This window comes from Stegastes partitus, unplaced genomic scaffold (genome assembly GCF_000690725.1).
Source record: "Stegastes partitus isolate 25-593 unplaced genomic scaffold, Stegastes_partitus-1.0.2 Scaffold23, whole genome shotgun sequence".
NCBI classification, from domain to species: Eukaryota; Metazoa; Chordata; class Actinopteri; family Pomacentridae; genus Stegastes; species Stegastes partitus.
Window position 1 is genome coordinate 62,454 of NW_007577754.1, and position 26,674 is coordinate 89,127.

A 26,674-nucleotide genomic window follows, 5' to 3' on the forward strand; every position below is an offset into this window, starting at 1 on the left:
GAATATTCCAGCATAATAACCATCCAAAGCATACTGCCAAAATCACACACGACTTTCTAAATAAGAAAAATTAAACACTATTACCTGGGCATGTATGTCACCTGACTGGAATTGAGCTGAACACCTTTAGGGTATTTTAAGAGACAGGTGGCGCAACAAAACCTCTACAGCAAAGAGCAGCTAAAAAAAAGTCCTGTCGTAGCTCTGATTGAAAGAAAGGGTCGTGGATGTACAAAGCAGTTAACGGGGACACCAGAAACATGGTGCTGTTCCAAATGAACAACAGATTTTATATTTTGATGACATTTGAGGAAGTGTCATCTAGCTGCAATTACGTTTCTTTTAATGTGACTTTACTTTTGTTTAGTTGCATATAAAAGTAACTTTTAGGAGACAGGGTTTATGTAACAGGGGTTAATTTACTACCCAAGCCTGTTCTTGGTACTTGTTATATTTTAAGGATAATGACAGTTGTAGGTGTCACTTACAGGACAGTCAGAACTGTGAGAACACAGGATAATTCTGAGCACTTAGAAAAACGTGTTATATCATGTCTTTAAATAGAGATAAATACAGTCGACAATAGTGCGCTACCTCAAATCAGTTAATTTAACTGGAAGATATTTAATGGCCTTTTCTAAATCAAGAAATTTATAATTAATTTGATAGTGGTCTTAGAACTCTGTGTTCAGTTGTTTCAGTGCTTCGTGCTTCATTCTGCATCATTTTCTCAAACAGCAGTCTGTACTGTTCCAAGAAATTCACGATAGTTTTCAAAAGCAAGGCCATTAACGAGAATAACACATCCCATCCATTTTTAACTAGACGTTCTGAATAACAATTACAGTGGAAAATTAAACAATACCAAGAACACCAGTTAGCGGACACCTGGAGTGAGTAGTGACTAATGTTAGCTGTCAGGACTGAGTGCACTTTATGGTCAATTGCATTAGTTTGTTAAATCCAATCTGAGCTTGTGTCAAAGTGGTGGGTGTGTAAGTGTGGGCCTATGGCCATGTGTGGCTGTGAAGATTAGCTGTAATTTGTTAGTCAATCCTAATTTACTCTCGGATATTGATTTCACCTCTTGAGTAATGGTGATGTTGTACCCTTTACACTGTTTGCAGTCTTCATAATGCACGATATATTCAGGATTTGAGCAACTCCAGGGACAAAATAATAAAACAAACAAAATTCATTGAGACAGTTTTTCATTACAGATTATGACATTGTTGCAGTTTATGACATCATTATGTTCTGCAAAAACACTTTTCTGGTCATTATTCAAAACCATAACTCATGAACAGAAGGTTGGATTGTGACCATATTCCGCAATTTGTCGGATACTGAATTGACACGTAGCTCGAAACTGTATCCAGTTGATCTGCAGATCTCCTGTGCTGCTGAGTTAACGATGTGTGTGAAGCATCCCATTTTGCAATTTGTAGCTGTTTTGCAGCAACATCCATATATATTAGAATCAGCGTTAGTGGCAACTTTAGTGGTTGCTGCAAGCTTCCGTCATGGGGTATTCTCACTACGAATGAAAACTGACCTTTCCCTCCAGTTATGCTGTTGTATTCCTCAAAAAAAGCCTCACACTCATTTGTCATTTGTTAGCTAACCTCGCTATGCCACCAGATTTACTCCTTTGTCTTCAATCTGCTGGCTTAGTATTGACTGTGCTTGCAGGTTGTTAACTGTGGCACAGCACAAGGGGGCTGTGGAGACTCATGAAACTAAACTAATTGTGCCATTGTTGGTCTATTTAATCATAGAATGTCATTATAGAAACACTTAAAACATTTTAGACACCCTTTTTCAAGAGAGGGTTTGACATTGAAAAGTTTTGGGGTTATATTATTATTTGAAGGAAAGAGGCAAGTAACAGAGCCAGCTTTCCAAATTGAGCGCAGATCCAAATATAGTCTGTTGATTGAATGTTATACACACAGAAGATTAGTCAGACAGCGAGCTGCAGCTGGGCAGGCAGGCAGCAGGTCGGCCGCTGATTCGCTGATAAGGAGCAGGTGTGATGGGCAGAAAGATAAACTGAGGGCAGCTGGTGGGCAGGTGAGACGTGACTTTCTGTGCCTTTTAAGTCATTAAAAAAACAGACCTTTCGAAAATCTCATTCCAGTCAAAAGATTTTCACAAACTTTGCAGTGTTGACATGGAGAAACTGAAGGCTGATCTCATTTCTCTATTTAGAGCCTCCTTTCCTCTCTCCTTCCAACTGGAAATTGATTTTAGCATGGCCACTTGTCTCAACTCCTATATATCTTGAGGAGACAAGAGAGAGGACGCTTGCTGAAGGGGCTATGAGTGAGGACACTTAACTGTGTTCTTGCTGAGGTACTTTAAAGAGGTCTTTTTGGTGCTGGTGACATAAGAGGTGGGACACACAGCTGGAATATACAAACCATGTCAGGAGCAGGACTAATAAATGTGTGTATATTATATCTTCTTCTTTCTTTGTATAGTACTCGTGTTTGTCACACCTCTGTTATACTTCACAGCACATGTGCACGTGTCTGATGCTCAATCTACCATGTTGTAAATTAAATTAAAAGTAAAGATGTGCTGTCAGTTCAGTAGGTTATACCAGAATAAGTCACAAATGATGCAGCTGTGCCACAGGTCATATTTAATTGATGTCATCTTAAAACAGCAGCTCCAAGGCAAGGATGTTTCATCTTGTTCATACCTGTTGTCTCAACTCCGCTCTCTTCGTGTCTCTTCCTCTACTTGTGTCTCAGGTGGGAGGACAAAAGTGAAGTAGCAAAGGAATGAAGGATGTACAAACTGAGATACAAAAAGAGGCTTTTGAAAAAGAGAACACAAACACCGACCTTTCAGTCACTAAATGTCATTTCCTGATTTGTCACAGCCCTGTCACTTGACTCTACAACTAAGCAATTCAACTCACAGATTCCTGCTTACACCAGCACACACAGACTGCAGCATACGTGAATGTTTGTGTGATATGTGTTTTCAGGCATGTTAGCATGGACGAAGGTTATTTATAATAATATTATTTTTAAACAAATCTAAAATGTTTGTCTCAATTTGTTTTTAAATAAAAATCTATTAATGCGGATGAAAGCTAAATCAGAAATACAATGAAGGACACTCCATATTTAAGAACAAGGAAAGAATCAGCATGCAACTTTTGGATCATGCTCTCCACTAAGAAACATCCATCACCATGGATACTGATACACATTTTAATGTTCTCTGATGTGCTCTGGCCTTGTAAATACAAAAAGCAATGGCTGTGGGAATAAGCGAATAAATGGTTAACACGTTTCTACGAACAACAACATTATTATTTGTGAAGTGGAAACATGGCAATACCATTCATACAGTATCACAGAATGATATGTAGGTCAGTCTGAGAGTTTTGAGTTCACTTTCTCTCCAGGCCATCTGGTTTGGGTGAATATAACAAACAGGCAGATGAAGGCAGATTGAACAGGTGGTCATCTTCACCCTCATTCTGTATGGCAGCTGACAAGCCTACAATCAATTCCAATGAGTTTTTTTATGGCACTTAGTGGGGAAATCATTAAAGAAAAAGCTGTACAAAGCAAATTCCTTACATCAAGTAGGACTGATAGGTCTGGATGTACTGATGAGTAGACATGATGGAGGGCACTCATAATAGGTTTGTATGATACAGTAACTTTTAGAGTGTTCTCAAAAATTGTTAAAGATAAAAAGTTAGCTGTGAGAAATAACTGAAGCTGCCACATCAGTAGTGTTGGTTACACCCTGTTAGTGTTTAGTTTCTTTCTTTCTTTCTTTTTTTGTTTACCAGTATTCCATCATCTCTACCACTGACCACTGTTTTCCACATCTCCTTTTTGCAATTTTTTTAATCTACATTATGAACGTGTCATGACCCATCGTGCAGAGATGATACCCCACTTTCTTTTATAAGTTGCAGAAATCATAGCAAAAAAGAACCTGTATTGCATCATTACATCTGAACTAAACAATAAACTAAACCATCAAGTCAACTCAAATTTACTAAATGCAGTACGTAGCACATTATTGAAGGTCTTCTTTTGTTGTATTACTTCTTTACACAACAGATACATTTTGACTGAAGCTACCACTTGTGGATGCAGTCACAATTGTAGAGATTACATTGGCCTTTAGTCTGGGGAAGCGCTGGAGTGACCTGCTGCTCTACTGTGTTTGACAGTCTCTCCAGAAGTTATCTACAGAGATGTGTAGTAGCTCTATAGTGGAAGTGGCTTTGCAAAGAGTTCATTGCAAATCTCACTGCATGTAGCTCTTACCGCGCTGTGGTTAACCCAGACTGTTGTATTTCTAGTCAATGGATGTTGGATGTTTTCCTTTATTTTCTGGCTGCAGGCCCCTCTCGTCTGTTGTTGTGCAGCTTGACATGTTGTAGCATGGATTTCAGCCCACTGCCTTTGAAAATGTTGTTTGAGTGTCACTCACGCTCTAAAGGATTAACAACTCTCTGTGATCCATTTCAATGTCATGCGGCATCAGAAAAGGACACACTGTCATCAAAAAGGCAGCTGTTGGAGGTATTCTTTTATACACTTGTGCAAAGAGGAGAAAAACTGCTCACACCTGACTTTATCAGAGAAGGCATATTTTTTTCTTACCTATTAGATTCCCTTTAAACCAATAGACAATGGGACATTTTTCCTGTTTTATTTCAGACATTGGAGTGATGACAGTCCTGTATACATACAAAATCATTTGCATGGCCTACTGTTTTGTACTTGATCCCATAAGCCTTCCTGTAATCTCAAACCATTATGTTAGCTGTACTTGCTACATAGCTACGTGCTGCAGTGGAAACAAGACTAAAGTCTTCCTACATGTACTTACAGATATCTTGCCACTGGTGACTCATCAACGATAGCATTCTCTTATCATGTGGGAGTCTGCACAGTGGGCAACCCTGGAGGACTGGAGTGCCATAGCAGAAGAGTTTCATCATTGCTGGAATTTCCCAAAATATGTTGGCTCCAGGGCTACAAGGTGGCTCCGTGATTAGCTCTGTTGACTCATAGCTCCCCATGCAGCATGTGTTCTCTCTGGGTTCTCTGGCTTCCTCCCACACAGTCCAAAAACATGTTGAGGTTAATTGGTGATTCTAAATTGTCCATAGGTGTGAATGTGAGTGTGCTTGGTTGTCTGTCTCTAAGTGTACCCTGTGATAGACTGGTGACTTGTCCAGGGTGTCCCCTGCCTTCCCCCCTTGTCAGCTGGGATAGGCTCCAGCACCCCGCAACCCTAGTGAGGATTAAGCGGTGTATAGATAATGGATGGATGAATGGGTGTTAGCTCCATTGATGGCAAGTATGTTGTCATCAAATTCCCCTCCAAATCTGGTTCACCATTGTACAACTTCAAAGAAACATTTTCTTCTGTCCTCTTGGCAGTTGTAGAAGCAGAATACCATTTCTGGGTTGTTGATGTCGGTGGGTATGGGAGAACAAATGTTGGGTCTTTACAGAACTCCACTTTTAGAGAAGACCTCTAAGATGGCATTATCAACTGTGCTTCCAGCAGCTGATACCGGAGTCCCACTGCTGTACATCTCTGTAGGGGATCAAGTTTTTCTCCTTGGCAGAAACCTGATGTGGCCATTCCCAGGCCCTAACATCACCAAGGAGTACAGAGTATTTAATTATCACCTGGGCCATGCCAGGTTGGTGGTAAAGGATCACCTCTGGGTGACGCATGTACTGGCATGTGATCGGAGTCAGTTCTGGGACTGCCGAGCTGTGCGTAAAGGCTGCCCGTGTCCTTCAGAACCTCCTGAGGGTCACAGACATGCGTGAAACAGAACCACATCACCCAGGACCAGGAGACACTGCTGCTGCTGTCCTCCTGGATGGTGGCAGGATAGGGTCAACTAATGTCACAAGGGAAGCCATTTGTGTGGGAGACAGCTTCACAGAGGGTGCTGTTCTGTGGTGAGAAAATGTGTAGAACTCTCCACAACCAAAAGAATCTTTTACGAGCCATTCCTATAATGCATAAAGAGCAGTGTTTCTTCTGCACAAGCACAACATATATTGTTTTCAGACCCACGCTTTATATAATCTGTTCAAATACACTTTAAAGGCTGAATCCCAAACTTATCCATTTCCCTAGTGTTTTCATGTTCACGTGGTGTTCTTGCCAATTTAAGAGCCGTCCATTATCAGGAAACACATCTGCAGCAGGAGAATGGCACAAACACCATTCAAATGTGAAGTTACATAGTGTCCTCGCCACTGATAAAAGTGTGCATAACAACATATTATGTAAAGTTCTTTCTCAACCACAAAACCAGACACAGTTGTGGACAACTCTATGTACTGTTTTACTTGACGAGTACAAATCATTTCACACACATGTAGCCCATCTCCTTTGCACCTTTAGCACAAAGACTTAATTAACTGTTAACTGTTAATCTTAATCATCCTTTCCTGCCTCAAAATGTGAATAGATTCATTTTTAGTTTCATCTCCTTCTTTCTCTCTGGAAGTGTCCAGAGAGATGGAAGGAGGCTTTGGAAAACAGCTTATCTGTGTCTGCCTCAGGTGTTGGTGGAGGTGATGGTGTGGATGCAGATTGCATCATATACACAGAACCTGTTGTAGTATGAACTGAACTCTTTGATCTGTGAACACAGATGCAGGAAGCATGAATTTGCCCTAAGGAGGTCAGAGTGTGGTGGTATAAGTCAACAACATGACCTTTACTGAGGAGACTGGAGTTTACTCCCTTGTGGGACCATTATTTCAGAAGGTTTTTTTTTTTTTCACGCATTGTATTCTTGACAATGCAGTTTAGCTGTATAGGGACATATTTTTTGGGAGACAGGATTGTGTTAGTAACTTCACTGACATTCTAAAATGTCAACACACCAAATCTGGATAAACACTTTTTGTTAGATGTTTTCAAGGATCATTTCCAAGACTCTTCCCCTACTACCACTTTGAACAAGTCTGTGACTTCACGATAGATGATGCAGATGTGGAAATTGTAGTTAGCTCTGAAGAAAAAAATGCCACTGTATTATGTTTTCATCACTTTTTGTAATCATCAGTCCTCCTGCTCATGCCAAGCTGGATGACAAAATAAACCTCCTCATGTCAAAGCTGACATGTCTTCTGGGTCAGACGCTGCCTTCTTAAGGGTCTTCACGGTCATCCTTAATTCTTACTGTCTTTTATTGGTTGTCAGTATGTATGTATCTAAGTTTCTTTTCAAGTTTTTAATGATATTTTTGGAGCACCTCTGTCTCATTCCTAGGCATCATCACGCACACATTCACCATTTTTAAAAAGGAAACATCCAAAGTCAAAGTCCATTTTTGTTGGCAGTCACCTAGCAACAGTGTTCTCATAGCTTAAGCTTGAATGCCAAGCATGATGTGCACTCCTAATGATAGAAAAACAGCTCACTTGAAGGCAGCATCAATTTGATGTGGAAAGAAATGGTAGCTTTCGAAACCCTGATGTTACCTCAACTCAGCTCTAATCTTAAGTAAGCACTCTATCTGTTCTTCTTGTGTTTTCAGCTCAAAATTCTCAGTTCTTGACCTACTTGGAGGTGGACTGTGGACAGAAACCCTGTGGGTGTAGCCTTGTCAGCAGTGGATCTCACTGCCAGCCGCAGATGTCGCTGGGGAAACAACAGTTATGTAAAAATATTCTACTATTTTCTCTCACACAAAGACAGATGGTTCTCAAAAGTGTATAAAAAGCCCAGAAACCATGAGAACTCCTTACCATATCGTTGTCAATCTCTTGTTTTTTTTTTTTTTTTAATGAGGAACTAAGTGAGCAATCAGTGTGCCTGTGTGCTCACCATTTCTACAATGCCCACTCCCTCTGCCTTTTAATGATGCCTGAGTAAATATAAACAGCACTGTCCAGTTTTATAGTCTTTATCCTTCAACAAAGGCTATTTTGGACTATGGAGAGTGTAAATCTGCTTTTTCCCAAGTCTAATGAAAATCTTACCGTGTAACTTCCTACACAGATGTCTCTTCTATAAATTGAAGCTGAATCCCTACACAGAGATGACCACATTACACTCACAGGCAGATATGATGTATTTTTTGTCTCAAGTCTGATCACTGTTGTTGCTCCAGAAGACACATTTAAAAATGTCTGCAGATCGGTCTCTGCTTAGTGTTTTATCATACTACTACTACTAGCAAAGCAGAAGGAATAAACCATTCCATGAAGACTTTATCACGAAAACCTTATCACAAGCAACCTCTTCAGAGTACAGTTCTTCTTTGTCTTCTGGCACATCTGGAGAAAGGCAGGTCATGCATTAGGTGAAATACATAAAAGGGATTGACAGAAGTTATAATCCACTGACTAATATGTTAGCAATGGCGTTGATTAGGGTTATTTTTTTGTTTGTTTGTTTTGTTTTTTTGTTGTTTTTTTTTTGGGGGGGGGGTGTACGTGGAACAACAATAGAAACTTCTTAGTACACAAACTGCCTGTGCTTCGACTATTCAAACTTTCCAGCACTTCATAATTTCAGAGCTCAGACTTGCAATACTACAAGGCCTCCGTAAATGTGATGTGAGCATACCGTACATGTAACAGCTTAACAAAACATTTGTCAGAGATGTCACTAACCTCCTTCGGGGACCAAAGGCATCTGACCTTGTCCAACTATTTCTAAGAACTGCGCTAGTAACGGATGCGTAGATGCAAGCTTCTGACAGTGTTTGTGTTGGCAGCTGTGCATCTGTTTCCGCTCTGCTTTTCATTCATGGCTGACGTTTCTTCGTGGTGTACTCTTCACATGCAGCTTTACTCTTCTGAAAAGGTCATTTATTCTGAGGGAGGTTTGAAAAAATGTAGGCTAGCCTGTTTTCTTATAGGTATTTTTCTTTAAGGGTTTGAGGGCTCAGCTTTTTGTTGTCAGTGCAGTTTCTCTTTTGTCTGTTTATGCATATAGCCCCAGAAGTATTTTTATTTGGGCAAATATTAAACCCTGGACCCCAACAAATGTTTTGCAAAACACATCTTTCCGGCATTATCGTTTTACTAATATCCAGTTTTTCTCAGATTTGCTCAACATATTTAGGTAAGTTCCCAACATTTTGCCAGGAAGCCAGTGAGGGATTCTTCTGCCCTGATTACGCCACAAGGAACTTTTATTTGTTAGATACTGCTGGTGTAGATGGCTTGGGAGGTGATAGCAGACATGTCACATGCATTGCACCTTCCAGGGGACACTATGGAGACAGTGTTCAGGTAGCCATGTAAAGCATGGTGGCAATTGGGTTTTTCAACATATGGTGAACATTATGATGAAAAATGACCAAACTGCTCATTTTGGGCTGCAAGGTGGCTCGATGGTTAGCACCGTTGCCTCGCAGCAAGAAGGCTCACATCCCAGTGAGGACACCTGGGATCTTTCTGCGTGGAGTTTGCATGTTCTCCCCGTGCAGCATGGGTTCTCTCCGGGTTCTCTGGCTTCCTCCCACAGTCCAAAAACATGTTGAGGTTAATTGGTGATTCTAAATTGTCTGTAGGTGTGAATGTGAGTGTGCTTGGTTGTCTGTCTCTAAGTGTAGCCCTGTGGTAGACTGTTGACCTATCCAGGGTGTCCTCTGCCTTCGCCCTAAGTCAGCTGGGATAGGCTCCAGCCCCCCTAGTGAGGTTTAAGCAGTGTATAGATAATAGTTGGATGGATGGAAATTGCTCATTTTTGGAAAACTGAAATTTGGCTGTCACTATGTTGATCTTTTGAAACTGAAAGTGACCAGAGGTGGACTCGATTGGAAAACCTGAGGAAACTATGTATCGTGATACAGTAGTGACCTGTCATTCACAAGGTAGCCCAGCCCTGAAACATAACCTGCTTGACTGTCTATTCACCTCTAAGTGTGACCACAATTTAGAATATGAAAATCATGCTGTATTGAAGGACAGCGACTGAGACCATCAACTCTTTCGGAAGACGTTTCTGAGGTAACAAATCAAGTGTTAAGTAGGGTCGCAACTAGAGGAGTCGCCCCCTGCTGGGTGATAAAAAACATGCAGGTTTAATGCCATTTAGTGTCGCCAGACCTGGAGTCTGCATCTATCTTTATATACAGTCAGGTATATAGACAGTCTTTGTGACAATAATAACAGGCTGAACTTTAGCATGACAAATGTTTACAATCCTCACCATCTTAGTTAAGTATGCCAACTCTTCAATTCTTGTTAAATAGCACTTACCACAGGTTCAGCTGAGGACTATGGAAACATTACATTAAAATGTTTAGTTGTGGATGAAAGAATTTGACAAATTCACTTCAAATTCAAATTTAACGATGACCAGGATTTTTTCTTTTTTTTTTTGTTATGAAAAAAAAAATGCTGCTATGTGTCTCAAAGCATGCTTTAGTTTTTTATGGCAATCATGACAATTTGTTTTGTTCATGAACATTATAAATGGCATCTAATGAAGAAAAACAAAGTGACAATTGAAAAGTGTTTCTTCTTTTATAACAGTGAACAGACTTTGTGAGGAGTCCTGCCAGCTCCCCATTCAAAGATTCATCGATTCCAATGCTGTATTTTGGAATAACTTAGAAGATATTTACACGTATAAATAAATACATCTTCGGGAATTGTATGCTTATATATTTTTATGTGATCGACTCCAAAACGTACATGCAAAGCCACATCAAATAATGCATACTCAGCACTGTTAAAGCCCTTATTGATTTTTGTATATGATGTTGTTTGTTGACTTTTGACACTCAGGTTATGACATCAGACTGGTCAATCTATGCCATATTAAAACCTTGTCAATGCCACTCAATACTGTGATGGATCTGAAGGACTTTTAATCACGTTGTTGGTTGATTTCATGCACCTCTTAACCAAAATGACGAAAAATTGAAAATGTCACTCCTGACATCCTGATCTTCTCAATAAGGACTTGTAAAATGCTGAATATATAGATAATAATAGTTGTGTGGTTAAATATTAAAAAAAAAAAAAGAGTAAATATAATCACACTTAATGACTGCTACATTTTACTAAAAGTACATATTTAGGATAATTAAACATTGCACACCAAATCCACCATTACATCTGTTTATGTCTCAGTCTTGTATAAGTGGGTGAAAACCAGTGTTTTGTTACAGTGCAAAAGAGTGAATAACAACTTGTGTTGAAAGTATAAAGACTCAACTTGGACAATTGCATGAAAAGAACATATATATTTGGCTTAACTGATTTTGTATACACTTGTCTGATTGTATTGCAAAGATAAATTCCCTTAGTGACTTTAAATTTAATCTTACATTAAAGTGTGTGCTTCATGGCTTGTAATTACTTTTCCCAGCATAAAATAATTCTCAGTAGCAACTGAGGAGCTTGTCAAGTGCTGCAAACTTGCAAGTTCTGTCTCCCATGTTATTCACTGATTAATTAAAATCAGGTCTGGACCTTTGTAGTTACTCAGCATGCATACATACAGCTTTGGTATTATCACATGGGAAAGAGACTGTTCTTTGTTTAAAACCACTGCTCTGTTTACTTGTTATTCCGAGATTCCCTCCTACTTGATATTCCCATCTTAGCAACTTGCAGTTTAGCGGTCACCAAGGAGCTAGACCGCTGAGCCAACTAGCCAGCACTGTTTTTTCAAGGACGGATCTCACAGGATACATTACGAAAAAAAAAGTGGGGTTTGGTGAAAATCCAAATTGTGTATCTATGTGACTGCGAGAGGTTGGAGCAGACAAGAAGAAAAACATATGTAATAATCCTTAGTCATGCACTGATACTAGTGTGGAGTTCACTGATTTAAAATAGAGAGCTGTGTAAGAGTTCATATCCTTTCTGAGAACTGAAAATATCTTTGATTCTTCTTGGGAAAACTACTTAACAACCATCCTTAACATCTGTTTGGATGATACTTAAATGTGCAATGGAAAAAGACAAACACTGGGTTTTGTATTGTTTTTAAATGATTTAACATTTTTGTACATTTAAAGTGAACGTTGAGGTCAATCTAACTGCTTGACAAAACTGCAGAATGTCATGTCTCTGTTTGGCTATTTTGATGTAACCAATAGAAAAAGTTCATATGTATTGAAATCATTTTATATGAAGTCATAGTCATGTTTAGGCATAGGTGGGCTAGAAAGTTGCCTGCGGTGTTGTTGACATGACACAGACCAGAAGCTGTAAAGTAAATGTGAATAAAGTTAATTATTAATATAGCTGTGATGAAATATTAAAAGAATGAGATCAATCCCCTCAGGAGCATCTGGTGTGGACAGAACCAGCACTAATTAAGGCTAATTTATACTTATGTGTCAAAGTGTTGTGTTACTTAAGACTACTTTTGTATTGTAGCTGTGGAACAGACTGAGCTGTGCCCATGATGATGCAGCCCTTTAAACTTGTAATTAACTCTTCGGGTCCTGTCAACACCTACCTGAGATGCTTTGAATTTCTAGACCAGATGGTTTTCTTTCTAGTGAAGACAAACTACAGAAGGGGAAAGAAAATAAATGCATATGGACCTACTTTTTATTGCTATTTTTACTGTGTTGTTTCAAAACAGAATTTTAGGAAGATGGTAGAAAATGCGTAGCAGTCCATTGGGTACACAAATCTGTTTAAAGTTTTGACAAAGCTACTACAACACCTTGACACACAAAAGTGGGATGATCTCAAGAGCATACTTTTTGTATATGTATCCTAAAGTTGAAGAATTGACTTTGCGGTCGAATTGAAAAGAGTTGTAAGTTTTGCATAGAAACCCACTGATGAATGTTTCAATATGGATCATTACTTTGTGTATATCTGAGTGTGTGTTCCTGTTCACCTGCTTTCTGTGTAAGAACGATCAGATTTTGAGGCTATTTTTTAAAAACTGAAATCACTTCTTAAAAAAAGATAGAGAATCATTGTTGGTCTTAATTAAGATTGAAATCCAGGAACGTGTGTGTGTGTGTGTGGTGTGTGTGTGTGTATGTGTGTGTGTTGGGCGGGGAGATGGGGCTATTTCATAGGGCAGATTTTCTGCTTAGCTGAATTTGAAATAGAATTTTCAAATACCCCCCTTCAGAATTTAGATTTGGCAAAATAAAAGTCTTCAAACTGTCTTAGACAATGGTAGTTTATTAGAAATATTTAATTTAAAGCCATCAAATGTTTCCTATTGTTTTCATGTTAACCGACTGCTGTTTGAAAGCTCCCCACCTCCCCGCCCCCCACCCCAGCTCCTCAGACCCCTGCTTAGTTGACCAGGAGCTCCTGGTACTGCTCAGACCGGAGGAAACGCCCGAAGGAGTCTTTCTCCATCAGGGCGTAAATCCTCTTCTGGGCCAGGTCGAAGGTCCCAGAGGAAAGATCCACGAGGTTCCTCAGGGTCACATCCTTGGTGAAGTGGTCAATGTTCACCTGTTGAGAAGTGATGAGATCTGATGTCAGAAGCAGAAGTGAGGATGAAAAAGATGGGGAAGCACTGATGGAAACATGAATAATGCAGAGATGTGCAGAAATGATGAGTGAGTGAATGATGATGAGTCTTCATGAGAAACCCTGGGAAATGAGGAGCAAGATGACATTTTCATCTTGTGATAGTCCCAGTTAAAGCAGGATGTTATTGTAATATTTAATGGGCAACGGCTCTTTTTAAACAGACCTTATGTGTAACTTCAGTATGGAAGGCCTGCTGACTCATGTTCTATCTCCATCCCTCTGTGTGAATATGGGCTTTCCCTGCTGCTCTATTCTTCTCATCAGTTCTGCTTTCCCATGATGTCAGAATCACTTTATTATGAATTTAAGCATTGCTGCTCTCATCCAAGTTCTTCGAACCAATCTGCCACTGAACCCCGTTCTTTTAACTCACTGTGATTCTTTCTTTCTTAATTGCAGACAGTTGAGGGTGCTACCTTCCTCCTCATCTCCACCTGATCTTGGTTGTCCGCTGCATCTCAAACATTTTCGATCATCTATCTGCTGACTTTGCTCCACCACCACCAGTGTATCAACTCTAATGCCTTCATCTTGGCCTTTGCTCTGTGATGTTGCTTCTCACCACAGTCTAACCACCAAAATACTTAGATGTAGCATGCACAAAAAATATGTTTGTTAGGATAAGATAAAACAGCAGTGACTTGTCAGAAAGTGCAAAAGTAAATTCTCAACTGTAATAGATCTAGCTCTTAAGAAGTAAAAGCAGTATTACTAAAATGGACACATGTCAAGTTGGAAGCGAGCTGGGAGTTGTGCTCTAGGTGTTGGGGTTGGGGGTGGTATTTTGTTCTCTGATTATCAAGTCGAGTAGCGCGATGACAGAGATGAGGGTGGGAGGGTGGGAGGGTGAGAGAGCCAAAGTATACCACTAAACAGGATGGCCCTGTAGTGAGTTTGAGCTTATTCGTGCATAAACTGTGATATCAAGTAGTTTTTTGTTTTCTTTTTCTTCTTTTTTACTGTTATGACCCTGTCACTGTACTATTGTAGGCTACAAGGTAGCTCATTCAAAATCATCCATGTATCCATTATCTATACACCTTAATCCTCACCAGGGTCATGGGGGGCTGGAGTCTATCCCAGCTGATTTAGGTCGAAGGCAGGGGACACCCTGGACAGGTCACCAGTCTATCACAGGGCTACACTTAGAGACAGACAACCAAGCACACTCACATTCACACCTACGGACAATTTAGAATCACCAATTAACCTCAACATGTTTTTGGACCGTGTGGGAGGAAGCTGGAGAACCTGGAGAGAACCCACGCTCCACAGGGAGAACATGCAAACTCCACGCAGAAAGATCCCGGGTGTCCTCACCCGGACGCAAACCGGCGACCTTCTTGCTGCGAGGCAACAGTGCTACCAACTCTGCCACCTTGCAGCCTCATTCAAAACCATTTATTTTTATAAAAAATAGTAGAAAAAATGCTTCAGTTTTCTACACTAACTAAATTTACTTCTGCAACAGTTAAATTTAAAGAACAATTTCCCCTCTGGAATAAAGTTAAAGTAAAGCTTCTACCAAGGATGGAAGTACTGTAGTGAATGTGCTGTTCAGGTGTGTGTGTTTGTTCAAGAGACACCTAGTTTGTTTCCAACATTTTTTTCATTCTATTTTTGTGAGTACATGGTCAGCTGTCCAGTAACCATATAAAGTACACTGTTCAAATTTGATTGTACATCCCTTTTTTGAGTGAATGTGAATTTAGCATTTAGAACTCTGCAGAAATTGAACTGATTTGATCCAAGCTTAAAAAAAAGCCACATCCCATGCGTGTATAGTCTGTTTTGTAACTGCAGCAGTGCAGAATTGACCACACTGAATTTATTTTCTAAAAATGAGTGGTCTGAGTTCGTCTTTGTACCATATTTTTTTAAGTGTGAGACTGCAGCCAATTAATGGGCAAACCAGTTTCAATGACTATGATTTTATATAGAAGTTAAAGTTCAAATTTGGAATATTGGTGCACACAGGGTGAAGCCAATTACAAACTTGAAGATGAATTATTTATATTTTCTGCTGAGGTGATTTATAAAAAGGGGGAGGTCATAGTGGCTCCTGACCTCTCTGGGTCCCTCAGACTGGATGAAGTTTTCATAGATCTTCTTGGCCTTGGCAGACATCTTCACGGGGTTCTTGGTCTTCTTGAAATCCTCACAGGCCATCCAGAACTCGATGTTCTCATCACTGAACTCAGACTGCAGGAAGCTACGGAAAGCAGCCAGACCATCTGGTGGAGAAAGACAGAAATGAATGAATCTAATGTATCTAAACCCCTTTTCTAGTTAATTGTGAGTCTCAATGACAGTCTAGGTAAAATAGAAATGAATTTAAGTGTAACAAAGATGTGAGCGTAATGTTCCACTCATTGAAAGGCCACAGCAGGACCAGGTAAAAATGAAAACATTTATTGTGTGTCTTATTCTGTCCTTCTATCAACAAATTTAAAGTTGAATTAAAAGATGTATTGTAGATGTGTCTGCTCTTAAGTTCTTGAAATGTCATATCACTACATATAACTGTTGAGAAAGAGAAATAAAATTACTCTTCAAAATTGTAACAAAAGCAGAATTAAACCTGAATCTATTTAAACAGCTCTGATTACTTAGAAAATGTTTAACACAGCATGAGAGCAAAAAAATTCGCTAATGTTTAATTTTTTATGTTATTTTTTATCTTTGCTTCGACTGCATAAATTTGGCACCATGATTCTACGATATGTTCAACATAAAGATTTAAGATTTAGCAACAAAAAGGAGACATTGTTCTTCATAAAGACTTCAATTACAAAATACATTTTAAACTCACTGCAGCCAGTGAGAAAGTTGACACTTTGTTTTTTCCAAAATGTGTTTTCCAGCCATGACACTACTGTCTCTCATATACCAGATGCCAAATATCACTTGTGACTTTTTCCATAATAATCCTGTCATGTTTAAACAAAGCCATAATGGAATATTTACAACTTGGCTCAAAATGACATTATTTGATGTGTCAAACTGGCAATGTTACACATTCCATGCCTGAAAAGGGCTTTACATGATTTGCAGGAGTGAAGTAGTGGAAAATAAGACAACTGGCTGGCAGATTTAACATAATTAAGCTGTGACAACAGAACACAGGATTGCTATTGTTAGTAATAAAAGAGGAAGAAATAAAGAAACATGTATTTGTATTTAATTTCATTGCACAGTTTTTTGAAAACTTTCTAGAGGAGCCCAAAAAGGAGATTGGGCATTTTAGAATTATAAAGGGAATAAAACTGTCCAAATTTTTATTTAAAACTCCTTCAAAAAAAGTGATTATAGAAATAAAAACACTTTTTCAACTAAACTTCTATTGACAAATATTTTTCAGAAATGTCAAAAAAGAAACAAATGTTTTATTTGGTCAAATATAAAAGCATAGTGGTTATGATGAACCAGGCTTGATAAAACATCAGCTTATTCCAGTGAAGACTATTGTAATTTAACACAATGCCTGAGAAAGGTCCCATTGTCTGACCGAGCATGTGCTGCAGATGATAAGCGTTCTGTTATGGCCTCAGGCTTTTATCTTCCATCTAAATGGTTAGTTTGGTTCAAAATAGCACTGAGTTGCAATCAAGCAGCAACTTTTTTTTTTGTTGTTGAAAGACCTTCAGAACAAGGACACACAAAAAGAGAAGCACACACGCACAGCCACTGATGACAAGCTGTTCGTGTATCAGAGCTTTTTAATTATATAACATTTTACGACAGCGCTAGTCAAACTCTGTTAGATTTTCCTCTATTTAGTTTCAGTACGTTTGAATAAACTTCTGCTTCTGTTAATAGGTTAAATAATCTGCACAATTTCTCCAAAAATGAAACCCTGAAAAATGAATGTAATTAAAACCTGCTCAAACGTTTGCGTGAAAGCTTGCTGGGGTGCACTCTTTTCATCTCCGAGCAAACATACATTATGTGTTTCCTGTTGCGTAATATACATTGCATTATGCAACTTTTAACTTTAAAGCAAAGGCGGGCGTCGCTTCATGTACGAGGAAATAACTCACAGAGACTCTCATGGGAATTAAGAAGGGAAATGCTGTAAAGAATAATGTTAATGTTAAATCTCATGCAGATAAATAATCACAGCACAGCAGTTAGCAGCAGTCGTGCAATAAATCAGCACTGGTGGAATCATTTAGACTTCCCCCTGGAGAAGTTATCATAACACACATCACCTTCATGGGCTGGTACACACACAGATCCATATGCATGTTCATCCAAGCATGCAAACACTGGAGAATTATACATCCCTCTGCCCTGCTCTGCGCTGAAGGAGTCACTTAATAAGGCCTTTTGCCACCCACTGAGCTCTGTTTCTCTGTTCCCATATCAGATGGTCAGTAACATCTGTACTTGGGTCTGTTTTGATGCACAGGGGTAACTTAAGTGACTTTTCAGCAGGAGAGTTTACACGTACCTCTAAATATCATTAACTATTAGAGGTAATCATCGGTCTTGTTGTGTGGCTCTCAGGCTGTCTGTGCACTTTGTGGGGTAAACAGTGGAGCCTGAGGTCGGTTTCTGGTATGTATGGTGATTGTAAATGTGTTTTCCCCTATTAAGAGATGCTTACATATTTGTCAGTCTACACGTAAACCATCTGAAAATAACACCATCACAAGCAAGTGTTATCTTTATGCAAGAATTTGAGTTTAGCAAAATAATTATTTTTAGAATTAGGATTGTGGATTACTTCACTACGTGTTAGAATGAATGTTCACACTGCAACTATCTGCACTGGTCTGTTGTAGATTATGAGTTTATTTGGACTTCCTGGATTTTTTCACATGAATTTTTATGGATGTATAGATATCTTGTTTTAATGCTTGAGCTGGTTTTGCTGTCTTGTAAGCAGGATGGGAACACGATATGTATACGCATGAGACAGTAATGAAAACATATAATCATTATCTCTATCATCCAGTTAATGGTCACACAGTTAAGGAAACCAAACCCTGCTAGGTGTGCAGTCTTTGAACAGTCTATTAGAGAGATACTGTACCCAGGGAGGGCACGTTTTCCCCTTCAGCACTGGTTAAAGTTAAACCAAAGTGCCAGCTGTTACATAGTGAAGACCACAGCTTTGGATGGCAAAGAATAATGATGCTCTCTGGGTTTGGTTGTGGGGACAACAAAGCAAATACACCGCATAAGTGCATACAGTTCCTTAACTTGTGAAAGGTGTTTGGGATTTCAGCAAGAAACATTGTTTGTGTACATTACTGGCACTGCTAAATGAAAGGATCTGAAAGGTACATGCTAAAGGCCAAAAATTCAACAAGCAGCATCACGTGATTCAGTTTTTTAAGGAAAAAGTAAGTAAAGCTAAAAAAAATAGCCCTTCATTAAACTGAGGAGCAGGTGTAGCAGCTCAGAGGATTTTACAGGGATATGACAGTAATTGAGGAACAATGTATCAGAAAATAATAAAAAAAAGTGAAGTCATCTTTTTAATCATCTCATAAGTATCCAGATAATTAATGTAAGTTCATGCAATGTCCCTTAAGTAAGTGACAGAAGTAAGTGTGTGTGAGTTGGTATGTGTGAGTGTGTGAGAGGAAAGAGAGAAGTGAGAGAAACAAGACCTACAGTTGTTGTTCAGGACTCGGTCCAGACTCTCACGCCACTGAGCAGCCTCGTCAGCAGTCGGCCTGCGCAGAAAATCCTCCGTTTAGTCAGGAAACTTCAGCAACACTGGTTTAACACATCCTGAGAACTAACAAATCTTTCTTTATGGAGAGCTTTACTTATATTGTGATAAAATACCTTGAATTTAGACCAAAGAGTTGAATCTGTGGTTACCTATAGCTGCTGTTTGAAGCTAATTATTTAACTGATATAAAATGTAGTGATTTAAATAAGATGTTGAAACAGAACTTCTTGGTGAAAATACAATAAAATATAAAATGGGATTCAAAGGAATGAGCTGATAATAGCGATTTTCTAAGAGATCCCTTTCATGCATTCAGCTTTCTTGATTTTAACTTTAAATGAGCACATTTTTTTTTCATTCTTAACTAACACGTGAACCTTTGATGCACTATTGCCAAAAAGCTTTCAAAAGTACACTATAAATATAATGTTGATTTGATATATGTTTTAGTCTCATAAAGCCAAACCTAAACCTTTCATCTCAGTTTCTGCTAAAAGATTTGGGTCTGGAAAACATTTCCTGAGGATCGATTGCATCATACGTACAGTATGTGTTGGACCAATACAGGGAGCAGTTAGACACAAAACTTGTAATGAGTTCAAAGAGGGGTTACAGATATTTAAAATCAAGCTTTTTTGTGTCACATTTAGAGGAAAATTTCCAGCTGGTAAGACCAATGACAGGCCAGTGAGAGGTGGGTTCAGGTGTCTTTGCAAATAAATAGCATTCATTAAAAAAAAGCTCATACTCTGGGTCCAAAAGTGTTGGGATGAAGTGTGTTAGGTTTCCATAGGGATGTGCAAAATCAGAACTAAAATCAAGTCCAGCAGATTATTAGGATGTAATACTGGTAGCAAACACCTTTGCAAAAGGACGACATTACAAAGTTGTTGTGTTTCATGTAAACTAAATGAATTGCAGTGTCAGAAGGGCTTCTGTTGTTTCAAGAAAAATAAAAAAGCTAATGAATGTCTCCACTAAAGCCTCACCAACCCCTCTAAAAGCTGCATTGGTACATTTTTTAAGTAACAATTATCCTGCTTTTATCAAACTAAATCACAGAATGTCTTTATTTCTGCAGCTCAAGGACTTGCTTGTTTCAATCACATACTCTTTTGAAAAAATAAATTTCATAACGTTAAAAACAAAAACTAAAGAGGACAGAATTGCGCACTTTCTCCTTCAATACAGCAGTATTAGTGAATGGCAGCTAAAAACAAAAGTAAAGCTCAGCGTCTCATGCATAATTTATCTGTGAATCACTCTTTTCAAGGTGATATATTGTAAAAGTGAAGCAACTAAGGTGTTGTATGTCTGAGCCCACTCAGAGTCTGGAGAGGTTTAATGTCCTTTGATCTGCACATCTTCCACCTGCTCCAGGCTCTGTGTTCCCATATTACCATCGGTTATCTGGTTAGGCAAACAAGCCCACCTCGGGGACACTTGGCTCTGAGAAAAATACTCACTTCTGCAGCTTCTCCGGCTTCTTCTCAGTCTTCTCGGGGTAGGGGATGATGAGGTCGATGGCATTTTCTGGCTTCTGCAGTAAAACTCCCAATTTGGACTTGATTTCCTTGGCCCTGGGTGACAGAAAGCAGTACATGTCAAGTTATTCTTTTAACCTCAAAGATAATATTAATGAACATTGTACATTGTTTTTGTACAAACCAACAACAATAAAATAATAAACATGTCAGCTGTCTGATTTAATACATTTTTTACATGCGGTTTTACATAAAATGACAATTAAAGGGCATTAAATTAGCAGTTAAACTTTTACTTTGACTCTCCCTTCTAAAATTTTCATAATCAGTGTAACATGATTAATTCTGCTGCTCTTTACATTATTCAGGATCTAACAATATTACATTCACTGTTTTGTAGCACTGCTGTTTTGAATTTTATTAGCATCATATTAAATGTTTCTGATTTTTTTTCTTCTCTGACTCTGTAGATGTAGAAACCTGGCTGACCTCCCCTCAGGCTCCAGTGCCGAAGCAATTCTATAAAGCGCCTCGACTCTGTAGACTAAACTGCATAAACTGTTTGCCAAAAAATAAAAAATAAATCCAGGGTAGCATTAAATGTACCACAACACAAATGAAATATTATTCTTGAAGTCAAATAGGCTGTTCGAAATGGGAACTGCCATGAAAATGGCTTAAACTCAAAAGGTAAAAAGTTCACAAAGAATAACTTTTGAGATTTTTTTTTGTCTTTTTTTTTAATGCAGGAAAGTATGATAGCAAAATCAAGTTCCAATTTGTTTTCTAATCTTTTTTTGACACATTATTGCCAGGATCACTCTTAAGAGGTTGGGATTCAGTCAAACATTCTGGGAGCCAAACACCATCAGAGCAGCACACTGTTAAGATGTGACCGTAAAGGGTAATGAAATGATGAGGTCTCACCTTTCAAGGCAGGTTTGGGGTAAGGCAGCTAATCCTTTACACATTTTCCAGCGTTTTCAGTTGCAGTATTCAAAACTTAGTTCAGCGTCCCTGGTGTTAGCCTTCTGTGAGTCTCAGAGTCCCTTTTGCTTTCTGACTGTGGCTTTGAGCACAAGGGAAGTTTTATACAGACGCCCTTTGGGCTCTGGGCCAGCAGCTAAGCCAATCAGACTGGAATGTGTAGAACACGGGCAGCTGAGAAGCCTGGTGGAGGAAGGGTGTGTTCAGAGGTGAATGGCTGTTTGCTTTGAGGTTTCAATTAAGAAGCAGATGCAGGACTATTGAGTTTTCTCCCATATTAGATCTAACGGTTATTTAATAAAGCAGATTTGATGCTATGGTGCTATAATCACACCCTCTTCCACATCCTGTAGGTACGTTTATAATATTTTCATTACTATTATTTGTAAGTAATAATGGATTTTGCATTCATTGGTCAATTTGATTTAATATCTATTTTTCCTTGTCTTCAGTGTCCCATGTGTTTTCATGTTCTGCTCTTTCTTTCTCCCACAGTGGCTCAAAATCTAGAAAAACAACATAAAATCATGAAATAAAATCATCATGCCATGGTGATGGCGGTACGCATAGACACAGCGGCCCCTTCAGGAGACAACGAAAGTGAACGTTGGGAGTGTGTTGCCTATCTCAGACATTCACTCCACAAATCTTGTGGCCAGGAGACTTTGCTGGGCGTCAGGACAGTGAATGATGCTGAAATTGCGGCACTCAGTTGTGATTTGGACATACTGCGCTGACGCAGAGTCTGGCAGTTACTCGAGAGAAGGAAGTGCAAATGGCACGAACATTAACAAAAGAGGGGGAAGAGAGCTGGGATCCATGCAAGGCTAAAGGCTAACCCCTCCAGACCAGCAGGACCGTCCTCCTGCTCTCCAGTGTCCACTCCCTTCACAACAAGCTGGATTTTCGAGCTACGTTCGCTGAGAGAAACCCGCAGAGAGTGGAGGGTCTGCCGTGTGTTTGCTTTAACAGGAACATGGCTCCATGACAACATCCCAGACGGACATACAGCTGGAGGAGATGACATTATTCCAGGCGGACAGACAGGCAGCTAGCTCTGGGCAGCATCTTCACCATCGTCACACCGTCATGTGTGTCTTTGTGTCCCTGAAGACCTACCAGGACCTGAAGAGGTTGGCCATGTTCAACGTGATGGCGGCGCACATGGACACAGCGGCCCCTTCAGGAGACAGCGAGAGTGAACGTTTAGTGTCTTGCCTATCTCAGACATTCATTCTACAAAAAACTTAAATGATCCTGAAGAAATGGTTTCTCATCTTGCCTGTACTACTGTGTATGTACAGCAAAATGACAATAAACCTGATTTGTTTTGATTTGATAAAAATTGCACCTAACACAGACACAGCTGAAAATACGCTCAAGTTCCAATGTTACTGAGAGAAGAGTTGGTTCCTGGCTTTTTAGCCAACTTTAAATGTGTAAACTCCTAAAAGCTGCTGTTATTTGGTTTAGCTCTCCCATGCACACATCCAGTCATTTCGCCCTGGAGAAACAAACAGGTTGATTCAACAAACCAAACAGTTACTCTGACAACTAAGCATTTTGCGTTTTGGTTACGTTTAGACAATAAAACATGTTAGAAACAAGTTTTAAAAATGGGCTTGCTTTGATTTGATATTTGAATATTGTGATGTAACAACTTTTAAAATACTATACAAAAAACTATTCTTCTGCAAAACTGTTAAACTAAACAAGACAGAAATGTTGAGTCTTGTCTTGTCGCAGTAGCTGATCAAGAAGTTCGGTCAGATTGAACAACCTTAAACTGACAAAAACTTTTAAATCAGAAATTTAAATGTCTGACTTAAATCTGCCGTCTAAATCAGAAACTCTCCGGATAATTAATGTTACCAGCCCTTGAGTCTCGCTTTCATCATCTGACTGCTTTCATATTCAGTTCTCGGCTCTAGTCTGTATCAAGAAATAATTTTAAAATATTATTGAAAATATGTTATCAGTTAGCTGCAGGGTGGCGCAGTTGGTAGCACGGTTGCCTCGCAGCAAGAAGGTTGCCGGTTCGCGTCCCGGTGGGGGCACCGGAATCTTTCTGCGTAGAATTTGCATGTTCTCCCCGTGCAGCGTGGGTTCTCTCCGCGTTCTCCGGCTTCCTCCCACACAGTCCGAAAACATGTTGAGGTTAATTGGTGATTCTAAATTGTCCGTAGGTGTGAATGTGAGTGTGCTTGGTTGTCTGTCTCTAAGTGTAGCCCTGTGATAGACTGGTGACCTGTCCAGGGTGTCCCCTGTCTTCGCCCTAAGTCAGCTGGGATAGGCTCCAGCCCCCCCGGGAACCTAGTGAGGATTAAGCAGTGTATAGAAAATGGATGGATGTTATCAGTTAACACATTAGAGATACATTCAGTATCTTATACAGAAATCCTAAACTGGTCATGAATATGTTTCCTTCTAAACCATTTAGCTGTTGTAGTTTTGCAAAGCTGTATGTAAATGTAATCTCCAGATTACAGCTTGTACAAGCAGACAGAGACATCTTTCACTAGTCTTGCACTTTTAGTTAGCTCACATAACATTCAGCGTTAAATCAGAGTCAGTCTGAAAGTGAGAATCCATAATCATACTTTAACCATGCTACACTGAACCTTCCAGTCTGGCCTTCTACCCCAGCGGTTTGCAGCGGTTTATATTGTCATGCTACGCCCACCTTCAAGGGTGCTTGTTATTTATACAACTTCAAGGTAGCTCTTAAATTTTCAATATCCCTCTGACAGAACTGATTTATTCCTTTTGGTAGCTTCATGGCCAAATTCTCTCTTGTGCACCTCTGTTTTGTTTCACAACGGCATCTCTGTGTCTGTTAAATTCTGCCGACTGGAGTGTTTCTAACCTTGATGTTTTTATTGTGTGTTTTGGAAGAAATGCATGAATGCAATCCAGCATTCACTTTGTTTCATAAGGTGGATTTTCAGGGAGACACTTGTTATAATTAAGCCTTGTATTAAGTGAACTGTCAAGGTCCTAAAGAATCCCAACAGTTGATGACTAAAACATCAAATGCAATTGCAAGTTTTCCACTGACAAGGTAAAAAGTTGTTCACATTTCTTTTACATCAGAAAATCAAAGCCATTTATTTATTATTTCAGGACCTAAAGAAACTCAGCCTTTAGAGACACAAGTGTATTTAATTCAGTAAGAAATTCAGTTTATTATTTATTCACAGCACTCTTCCGAAAAGAGGAATCACAGGAGAGGACACGCTGTGTGATTGATCTGCTATAAATGATCCTGCTGAAAACGAGTCTCACAAAGCATCCAAAAGACAAAGAGTGAGTAACTTTATATTTTGAGCAGGATGTCTTCTCATTTATTTAATCAATTATACTCACACAAGGCAACAAACTTACAGGTAAACTTTCTTTGATGTAGTTCACTACATGTCTATGATACATTTAAAATCAGTACTGACTTTCATCATCCAAAAACTGCTGTGTTTAATGTGGATCATGCTTTAGTTTTACTGATGCCAAAGCACGCGGGCTCAGTGTGTACATGACTGGTGTTTGCTGACAATTAATCAAGCAAAACAAGCAGAGTAGAGTGTTATTATAATTATTGCTACTCAGCTTTTGTGGACTGTTTGACAGAACAATGGGTATGTTTTTTTTTTTTTTTTTTTTTAGAACAAAGTCATAACAAAGATATAAGCTACGAATTGCAACATTTCTCAAAGTTTCTATGCTGATTAGCATTTTAATCTGCAGCAGAAGGTATTAGGAAGCAATTTGAAAGCATTTAATTTTACTGCGCTATGTATGAGAACATCATTGCGTCAGTTTTGTGAAGCTCAACCTCATTAATCTTTTGTATATGCAATCAATATAATGCTTTCAAAGTAGAACAAAAGACTGTTTTGGATGAGAGTCACTGATGCGTCAGTGATCTGTAATTCTGTACCACTGAGCACATGTAATTTAATACATATGCATTACCCTGCTTCAGTGAGGAGAAGGAAAGTTCAGTGCGACAACCATTTTTTCCCCCACAAAGTTCAAGACTTCACTATTTATGCTGACTTTTATTACATGTCTTCTTATTTGTACTTTTTTATTTACTTAGTTATCTGATTTATAAGAAGCACAGAACATTGAAAGTAAACAGTCTTCAAATTCTGCTATGGTGATGAACCCCCTGAGATAAGAATCCAAATATATGAGGCAGATCAGATTCACACAGTTTAACACTACTAACAAAAAAATAAACAGCCGTTGGTCCAAAGAATGTTCAGATTACCGGAATAAAGCTGTGAGCTGCTAAGATAAACCTGAGGTAAACTCTGGGCCATGACTTACAGCCTTCAGCTTTTAAAAAGGACCAGCAATGGGGCGCTGCTGTAGCTCACCTGGCTGAGCTGGCGTCCCATAAATAGGGGCGACAGTCCCCGATGCGGAGGTCATGAGTTTGAATTCCGCTCATGGCCCTTTTCCACAGGTCCTTCCCCCATTCTTCTCCCCCACTTTCCTCTCTCTCTCTCGCACTGCACTATCAAACAAAGGCAAATAACTTCAAAAAAAAAAGGGGGGACCAGCAGTGCATTCAGAAAGCACAGATTTCAGCGCTGTCCACACTGCAGCCAGACAGCAGAGGCCTGTTTGCTACAGAACTGCAGCACTTACATTGACTTATCAAAATTGATCAGACTGTCGTGGTATCAGCGTTTTTATGACAACAGCAAAGTCTAGCACATTGCTATTCGCTTTCATTGTCTTGTTTTATTTGTTTTTTGACTGAGCGCATGAAGTGTTCCCTACAGCTATGCTAGGGAAAAAAGGAGCAGACTAACTCTGTGGGATTACTGGCTACATGCTGAGTTTATCAGCTTGTTCTGACATGAAAAATCATTAATTCTGAAAACAAATGCACGATCTGAGAAAGTCCATTTTCCCTTACGTTTTAAAATAGCTTTTGGTGCACTGAAGAACAACAAATACAATTTCATGGCTCTGTGCATTCCTTTTTAGACTGA

The 26,674-nt window shown here is 39.2% G+C and overlaps 1 protein-coding gene across 1 annotated transcript; it reads right to left on the minus strand.

The window, feature by feature from the left end:
• Positions 1-10,494: 10,494 nt before the first annotated feature.
• rgs5a (regulator of G protein signaling 5a) lies at positions 10,495-21,763 on the minus strand. Its single transcript, XM_008295474.1, has 5 exons — positions 21,612-21,763; positions 20,667-20,780; positions 19,137-19,198; positions 15,579-15,745; positions 10,495-13,430 (listed from the first exon to the last, which is right to left on the minus strand). Exons 1-5 carry the CDS (start codon positions 21,653-21,655, stop codon positions 13,266-13,268), a joined length of 552 nt encoding a protein of 183 aa, XP_008293696.1. The 5' UTR covers positions 21,656-21,763; the 3' UTR covers positions 10,495-13,265.
• Between the last annotated feature and the right edge of the window lie 4,911 nt (positions 21,764-26,674).